This window comes from Onychomys torridus, chromosome 3, assembly GCF_903995425.1.
Source record: "Onychomys torridus chromosome 3, mOncTor1.1, whole genome shotgun sequence".
Taxonomy (NCBI): Eukaryota; Metazoa; Chordata; class Mammalia; order Rodentia; family Cricetidae; genus Onychomys; species Onychomys torridus.
In genome coordinates this window covers 144627924-144636998 of record NC_050445.1, presented here as the reverse complement: position 1 = coordinate 144636998, position 9075 = coordinate 144627924, and the positions used below count along the sequence as shown (strand labels likewise).

General features: G+C 39.6%; 1 protein-coding gene across 1 annotated transcript; it reads left to right on the top strand.

The window, feature by feature from the left end:
- The first annotated feature begins 212 nt into the window (after nucleotides 1–212).
- LOC118580315 (taste receptor type 2 member 136-like) lies at nucleotides 213–1235 on the top strand. Its single transcript, XM_036181977.1, is given in 1 exon segment — nucleotides 213–1235. A coding segment is annotated over 1 exon segment (1023 nt).
- The last annotated feature ends 7840 nt before the right edge of the window (nucleotides 1236–9075 follow it).

Here is a 9075-nt window from a genome sequence, read left to right as displayed (position 1 = left end):
TGCAAATGAGAATGTACCTTCCCTCCTAACTTCAGTGCTGAAATACACTAGTACTTAGAAGGCTGTCTAAGTAGAAATCCATTTGAACTCTTTTGCAAGTAGTTTTGTTTCTATTAAAACAGCGCCAAACTCATTCACCAGCACATGGGGGTGCTTTCTCATTTGACATTGGCCATGGTATTTAAACACAGCATGATCTTCACTAACCATACATGAAGAGCACAGGGATCAGAGTGTTCACAAAATCATAACCAGTGACACGAGAGCTACGTTTCGTTTTTCGTCTTTTAAATATTATTTGCTGAGACGTGATGAGTGTTTTTCTCAGCATTGCGGCCATCACAATGGTGGCAGAAATTACTCTTGGAAGCTTTGCCAATGTCTTCATTGTCCTGGTGAACTGTACTGACTTCATCAAGAGAAGAAAAATCTCCTTAGCTGATAGAATTCTCACTGCTCTGGCTATCTTCAGGATCGGTTTTCTTTGGGTTATGTTAATGAATTGGTGCTCAACTGTGTTTAATCCAGCTTTATTAACTATACAAGTAAAATTTATTATTTGCGTTGCTTGGGCTGTAATCAACCATTTTAATACCTGGTTGGCAACTATACTCAGCATACTGTATTTGCTGAAGATAGGCAATTTCTCGAACTTTCTTTTTCTGGGCCTGAAGAGAAATATTAAGAATGTCATTGTAGTTGTACTTTTGGGGAGTTTGGTGATTTTGTTTCCTAATCTTGTGATGACAACCACATGTGGAAAAGTCCAAGTGGATGGTCACAGAGGTAACTTGACTGGGAAGCCCAAACTGGCTTATGTCATAAACCTTACACTTTTGACAACATTCACTCTGAACAATGTCATTCCCTTCACCACATCTATGATCTGTCTTCTGCTGTTAATCTATTCTCTGTGTAAACACCTTCAGACAATGAAGCTTTACAGAAAAGGATCCCAGGATCCAAGCACTATGGCCCACATTAAGGCTTTGCAAGCTGTGATCTCCTTTCTGTTGTTATATTCCATGTTCCTTCTGTCTCTAAGCATATCAGGTTACAGTTACATGACATCTCTGGATGATCCAGTACACCTGATTTGCCAGGTTATTGGCACCTTGTATCCTTCAAGCCATTCCTACATACTGATATGGGGAAACAAGAAGATCAAACAGGCCTTTGTGTTGGTGGTGGTTCAGGTGCGAACAAGGATCTGGCTGAAAGAACCGAAACCTTGAAGTCCTTCAGCCAATATTAGAGATGTGGAGTGACGAGTAGCAGAGTCTGTAGCATTTTGTGCTTCCTATTGCTTTTGAAAAAAGGACTGTGTGTGAATTATTTCTAAAGAAAGTTCAAGAAAGTATTTATATCTACTTCAACAAAATTAGAGATTATTTGTGTTTGTGGACATGTAAAAACATACACGAAAAACTGTCGATAGCAGTCTCTTAATATTATTTTCAGAAAAAACATGCCATTATTCAAAATATGCTTCACATTCTTCAGAATTATGAAGCCAGGTATAACTGATACAAATGCTTATTTACCCTCTACATAATAAGTTTAAATATTATTTAAAACTTAGCTTGTTTCAAGAAATCATTGCTGTTCCCATTTTTATTTGTACCACATGTGTGTATCAAATCTTTTTAGATTTCTTATAAGCTGTCTAATGCTTGTACATACAAGCAAAACCAAATGTACTTAGTAGTTGGTGTGTGTGAGTGTGTATGTGTGTGTATGTGTATGTGTGTGTGTGTGTGTGAGTTTGTGATGGTAATTATAGTAAAGGTTCTGAATTTAAGAGGGATTGGTCAGAGGAGTTGGGGGCAGAGGGTAGGTAAAAATGATACAAATACAGTACTCATGTATGAAATTCTCAAAAGCAATAAAACCTTAAATTAAAAAAAATGTATTCATGTCCTGGAATAAAAGTTTCAAATTTAATCATATTTGTTTTAGAAGAAAAATCCAACATTATTTTATCAAAGAAAATAAGAAATGTAATTAAATATTGTAAATATATTCATCTGTTATTCTGTTGTACAATGTTTATGGCAGTTTTTCATCGATAATGTCTTAATACTCTAAAGAAATTATAAAAACCATGACTAGAATTCATCAAATATATTATTCTCTTCTCTTTCCTTTTTGTCTATTCCCTGCCCTCAACGACTTTTTTCTATTTAGTAAACTATACTGGATATGAGTGTAGAGGACAGGAAAACTGCGGAGAGAAATGTATATGAGATAGAGGATGAGGTGATGAAAAGGAAAGGTAAGAGGAATGTGTAACCAAGACTAAGCATATATAGATTTCAATGATAACTTGCCACCTCTTTTAGGCGCCTAGTATATCAATTCTAAATCACATATTAAAAACTTGTTTGAGGTAGATTTTAGTTTTTCAAGAATTGTTGGGTGGTGGTGGTGCTTGCCTTTAACCCCAGTGTTCTGGAGACAGAGTTAAGCAGATCTCTGTGAGTTTGAGGACATCCTGTTCTACAGAGCATATTTCAGAATAATTAGGGCAACACAGAGAAACCCTGTCTCAAAAAAATCAAACAACAACAATAACAACAAAAAGAAAAAAACAAAACAAAACAGGAATTTTGAGACCTAGGCATGCAAGGGAAGAAAAACAAGAGCTCTGTGCCATGCCTTGCAGTCGGGGTGTGCAGGACGTAACCAGGAGCCTGCACAGGGTCCCTGGCCATGCCAATCCAAATGGCCTGTGCTGCCACCTGGGTCCATGGTGACATCCAAGCCTGGGCTACTGACTAGGACTGGATGCTTGAGGTCTAGACTGCAACCTGTGGCCATATGCTAATGCAGGGCCATACTAATCTCAGTGGCCTGCATTGTCAACCAGGATCATGATGTCGTTCAGGCCAGGGCTGCTGCCAAGGGCCTTGTCTGGGCCTGCAGCCCTTACAGCACCTAGGGTGGAACTTGATGTCCATAGCTCCTGTTATCACCAATGATAGGAATTCCAACCATGCCCTATGGCCCCATGGTCGTGCATGGGGCTGTACATGCCAGGTGGGACACTTAGTCATCTTTGCCTAGTCATTTTCGGGTCATATGTCCTATGTGACCCATGCCCCACCCTTACGTGGCCGTGTGATCTCTGTGCGTGGGCCTGTGTGCGCAGTTGCATCCTGACCTTCATAAGCTGGTGCCATGTTCCGCTGGTCTCTCTTCATGTCTCTGTGTTTCCTCTCTGCCAGGCCTGGCTCTCTTCCCTCCCCCCCTTTCCCTACTAATAAAACTCTAAAAGGTACAGATGGGTTCATGATCGTGACTTTTCCACACGGTAACCAATGCCAGCCACTAGCACGCTGTTTTCCTTCCAACCAAGGGCCATGTAGATGAGTGGAGTTGGGTCAGCCACCGGAGACCATGTCAATGTCTGAGGGCCATGCTGCTGCTGGAACCATACTAATCTAGGTGGCCTCTGCTGCCACATGGGGCCATATAGACATCCAGGCCCAGGCTGCAACCTAGGGTCATGTCTCAGTCTGTGGCCCTGCAGCAGCCAGGGTCAGGGGTGATGTCTATGGCTCCTGTTGCTACAAGGGGTTATGGAAACCGCATGTGTTGAAATCCTAGGGCTTTACTGAACTGGTCTTGCCCCTCTCTAGAAACTGTAGTAAGAGAGCTGGCCCTTGAACTCTGGAAAGATGGCCCTCACCATGGGCCCCTCACTACCAAAGCTGACCCTGTTGGTGTGGGTGCAGGTGAGCTGGCCCTAAGGGCATGAGAGCAGGAGACCAGACCCCACCTCCTCACATCTGTTGTGTCATGGCACAGGTGAGAAAAAGATGTCAGCTCTCTTGCTCTCATGCCCCAGGGCTGTCTCACATGTAGCCCCACAATGGGGTTAGATCTAATGTGCTGCCCAGGCAGGGTGCAGGGCTCACTCTCCTGGAGCTGGTGAGCGGCAGGGCCAGTTCTCTCACTGTCCTGACCCCAGGGCCAGCTCTCTCATCAGCCACAGATGGTAATGGGTAAAGGGCTGACACCACCACCCCTAATATGCCTCCTACAGCAATTGAGAGAGGGCCCTGCACCTGGCCTGGACACAATAGTAGGGCTGGCCATGGTGGTGTGAGTGTGGGTGAGGGGGATCCTAGGACCTGAGAGAAAGAGAACTGCCCCTGCTCCTGGCTGAGGCTGCACTGTGGGAGCTGGCTGAGGCTGTGCTGGAGAGATTGCCCTGGGAGTGATGATGAGGGAAAGCTGGTGGGCTGATAACTCAGCTAGCACCCAGGCCTAGAAGCAGGACTGAGTTAGCACACCTCAACATCCACCTTATCTGAACTGCTGGAGCATGTGAAAGGGACGAACCTACAGATCCATAAATGCAGGACCTCCATGAACACAGGACAACAAAAAGATATCCAAGAGGAATCCCTTCAATATCAATATCAATAGCATAGCAAAAGTCAGAGGCCTCAAACCAGACCTGTGACTCATAGCAATGAACATTTACAAGTAAAGATGAATGGGCTAAAGGGGGAACTGTGTGACTCACTGGGCTACAGTACAGCTTCCAAGATGAGATTCTTTATTTTCGTTTTGTTTGGTTTGGTTTGGTTTTTGGTTTACCTTTAAATTTTGTTTTGTTTTGTGTGGAGGCTGCAAGGGCAGAGGGCAGATTTGAGGGGACAAATGCCGAAGTGAAATCCACAGAGAATCAATAAAAGTTAAAATAATTAAATAACAAAATCTCTTTTCCTCTCTAATAGAGAATAAACAGATTGTTATTAGAAATATGCACACAATGCATGTAAGCACGTGACTGCCATAAGAAGAAGACTTTCAGACTGAGCACAAATAGTGACAAAATTTAGAGATATGGAAACGGTGGCTACGGCCTGATCTCAGTGCTGGTGAAGCTTTACAGACACAGCTGGGAGAACCGTGGATTGTACTTCTTTAAACAACGAAGACCAATTCCGAATTTGAGATGAGATCTTAAATTTTTTTCTGGGTTTTTCCAAAACTACATATGACTTTGAAATTTAAAGTTGTTTTCCTTCATTTTCTATCCTTAAGAGTCATTTGAAATTTAGCAGAATAAACTACAAAATACCTACATTAAACACTATGATAAGATTATATGTATAGATGATTATATATAGTATATTATATATAAATACATAATTATATATAAATTATTATTTTTAATCCATGAATCTCTCTGCAACTGTGAAAATGGGACAGAGTTGTACACGGTACATTGGCAATAATAGGTGCTTTCTCAAGGATCTGGCAGCCTCTTATGTAGAATATTAAAATAAGAGAAAGTGTGTTGATATAATCACTGAAGAAAGTTCTGTTGGAAGAAGGAAATATTTAAACCTACACAATAGCTAAATTCTATGTGTCTGTACTAGCATTGACATAGTGGAATTTTAGCATTGCTATCTAAAGCTCACCAAGATGATAAACAGATGATAATATTTATCACTCATCTCCCTCAGCAGCATTTTTTCTAGTTTTCTCTTATGAAAAATAGACTTTTTTCATACACAACACTCTGATTATGGTTTACCCTTCTCCAACTCCTCCAAGAACATCCACACCACTAGGCCCATCTGAATCCACACTATTTCTGTCTAACATTTAAAGAGTAATAAATAAAATAAGACCAAAACACATAAACTAGAATAGGGAAAAAAAAAAACAAACAGAAGGAAAAGAGTAAAAAAAAAAAAAAACACATACAGATACAGAGATACACACACTTATACACACACAAGTCCCATAAAAACACAAACCCAGAAGCTAAAAGCCCTGACAAAACATTAGGAGACAAAGAACCAACCCAAAGTTTCTGTTGAGTTTGTTTTGTATTGACCATCTGCTGCTGGTCATGGAGCCTGCCCTTAACAGTGGTTTCTATTACCAGTGAGACTTGATTTCAGTTTTTCTGTTGACCCTATAATAATGTCACATTATAGTCAGACAGCAATGCAGAATCTTACGAACTAGCAAATCTATTTCACTTATGCATTCAGTATTAACAAATAAACAAACAAACAAAGAATCCTCTTTATAAGAGCACCTGACATCAGAAGCTTCTGCTCTGTGTGATAAACCACAAAGCCTTTTTGGGTCTCCACATGGTACTAGCAAATCCAATGGAATACTTGAAAATCATCGAGAATGTGAACTTGTGTGTTTTCCTGGACAAATTTTATTGTTATTGTTAAATAACTACACATTTTGAAGAACACTACATGGTTATGTCTTGAAATTTCAGGATCTAATGTCAAGGGGTCTTTTATGTCCCTAGGTGCCTGGGATCTGTTTCTCCAAATCAGCTCAATGCTAAGAAACTGGTGGGGGAGCTGACTCTCTATAGTAATGGTTAACCTCAGAAAATACATTTATAGTTCTCCCATCATCTCTGCAGTTTGTTTTGCCTCTGTCATAGTGAGCTTCTTGTCCTTATCATCCTCCTACTCCATTGTGAGTCTGCCAGCACTCTGTGCAAATCTTTTGTGTCCTGTGAGCTGCACTGCAGGAAACTTGCTTAGCTTACAGGGTGCTAATCTCTTGATTTACATACTTCCTCTTTGGGCCCTGTGTCTAGGTCTTTTTGTTTGTTTGTTTGTTTTTTTACTTTTGTTCATCTGAGACAAACAAATGAAAACAACGTCACATTTCCCTAGGGCTCAGTTCTTCAAAATAAATCTATTGGGCTGATTTTATGACCCTAACCTCAGGACTGAGAAGGAGACTAAACATTTCTGTGGTGATATTCTTTGCTTTTGTTTTCTGTAGGTGTACTAGAGTTTTGTTGTATTAGTTGCCCAGAGCTTATTCTGACAGACTAAAATGTGTAAAATGTGTATTTAAGACAAAAGGAAGATCTTATAAGAGATGGAGGAGGAGAAACCATGATCAGATTACAAAAAAAAAAATCAAAATCATGCAAATATGCTTTTTGCATATCATCACATTAAAATAAGTATTTTCTCCAGCATCAGCCTACTGTGAGGCTGCAGACTAGATGATTGCTTTCAGTTACCATCCATCTCCTGTATATCTTACATATCAGCCAAGACTACAAGGAGCTGGGAAACAGAAGGGAGCAATGGCTGGACTCACAAATGAGGGTCTCATAATTCTATCCTGCTCTCCTTATGATAGGAACGATAAACAAGTCTATTGCCATTATCCTGTACCTAGCTTGACTTATTATTTTGCTGAATTCATTGTTGTGACTATGGCACCAAACAATAAGTAGTTTACCACATCAACCATGATAGCTATTGCTAGAAACTGCTTTACATCAAGGAACACTAAGAAGTACCCTTGAGACAGTTTCTTCATAAGTATGCCTAAAGTGAAAATGACCTCAACTGATGTTAGCAAAAGTGAAAACCTGGATTATTGGGGAGAGGGAAAAAATGGAATGGATTTTATAAGTTTAGGTATAGGCCTTTTAATGTAAAGTAAAATAAATACTATGTAAAGTACAAAGTGAAATAAAGACATATTATATTCAGTGCCTGGCTTTGTAGAGATATTACCCTATACATATTTATGATGATGATTCTACAGGATGGACTTATTGACTATAACTATTACCCTATACATATTTATGATGATGATTCTACAAGATGGACCTATTGACTATAACTTTATGATTGTGGAGTATAATAATGCTGTGGATCCAAAACCAAATAATCTTTGGAAATCTTTAATGTCCTTAGTAGCAATCTATTTTCTATTTTTGTGTATGATCTCATATATCCCTTCAGTTATGAGTGAAAACATTTGGTGTATACTAACAGACCACTTGCTCCTACTAACACCAAAAATGAAGAATATCTAAAATCATACCCAAAAAACTTTATCTGAGTTTCACCTGCTTTTCTGTAACCTACCTGCTAGCTGTCCACACCGCTGTAGTATATGTGAAAAATTCCTTGATTTCTGGTTTTCTTTTATCTGTAACTAGAAAAGTTCCATTAAACCATTTCCATGTTGAATTGTTTTCTGGGGCAACCTGAATTTGTGTTCTTGGGCTATCACTAATGTTTGCCTCAGAATAAACACTCATATTTTCTAGGGTGAAACGTGTGCTTTGTGTTGACATCTCTAAGAGACAATTCAATTAGAAAACTCCAGCCTTACACATGAGGAGGTTCAGACAGTATCTATGTATTTACCTAGGAATTTCTTTTATGATAACCCCTTTGTTTCTTAGGAAGTTCTTTGCTTTTGTTTTCTGTAGGTTGTAGATGTTACTGTCTTGTTAAATAAGAAACACAGAGCCAATTGCAGGGTTAAAAGCCAAGAGGTCAGAGCAATAGCTGAGAGCTGTAAACCTTACACTTCACTGTTGCTCTGTCTTTCATCTCCACCAGAGAGCTACTTCCTGTGTTCTGTCTTTTATATATACTTTCTGTTCTGCCTTCTCATTGATTGTAAAACCAGCCATATGATCTCCTCATCACTGCCTGTCTGTACAGACCTTCAGGTCTTCTATGATTGGTATTGAGATTAAAGGCGTGTGTCACCATGCTGGCTGAATCCTTGAACATACAGAGATCCTGCCTAGCTCTGCCTCTCAAGTGCTGGGATTAAAGGCGTGCACCACCACCGCCCAGCTTCTGCTATGGTTTGCTCTGACCCCAAGGCAACTTTATTAATATATAAATAAAATCACATTTCAGTACAACTAAAATATCACTATAGTAGGTGTACTAGAGTTTTGTTGTATTAGCAGCCCAGAGTTTATTATGACAGATTAAAATGTATAAAATGTATATTTAAGACAAAAGGAAGATCTTACAAGATATAGAGGAGGAGAAACCATGATCAGATATATAAAAAATTCAAAATCATGCAAATTGTCTTTTTGCATATCATCACATGAAAATTAAGTATCTTCTCCAGCATCAGCCTACTGTGAGGCTGTAGACTGCCTTGTACAGAGCATTCTGTGTCTGTTCCAAGCAACTTACTGTGTAAGAAAATGTCAGAATCTCATGGAGAATACTGAGAGTCAGTCTCAGAGGATCTTCCTGTTTCTTGGCTTAGCATTGTGCAAATCAG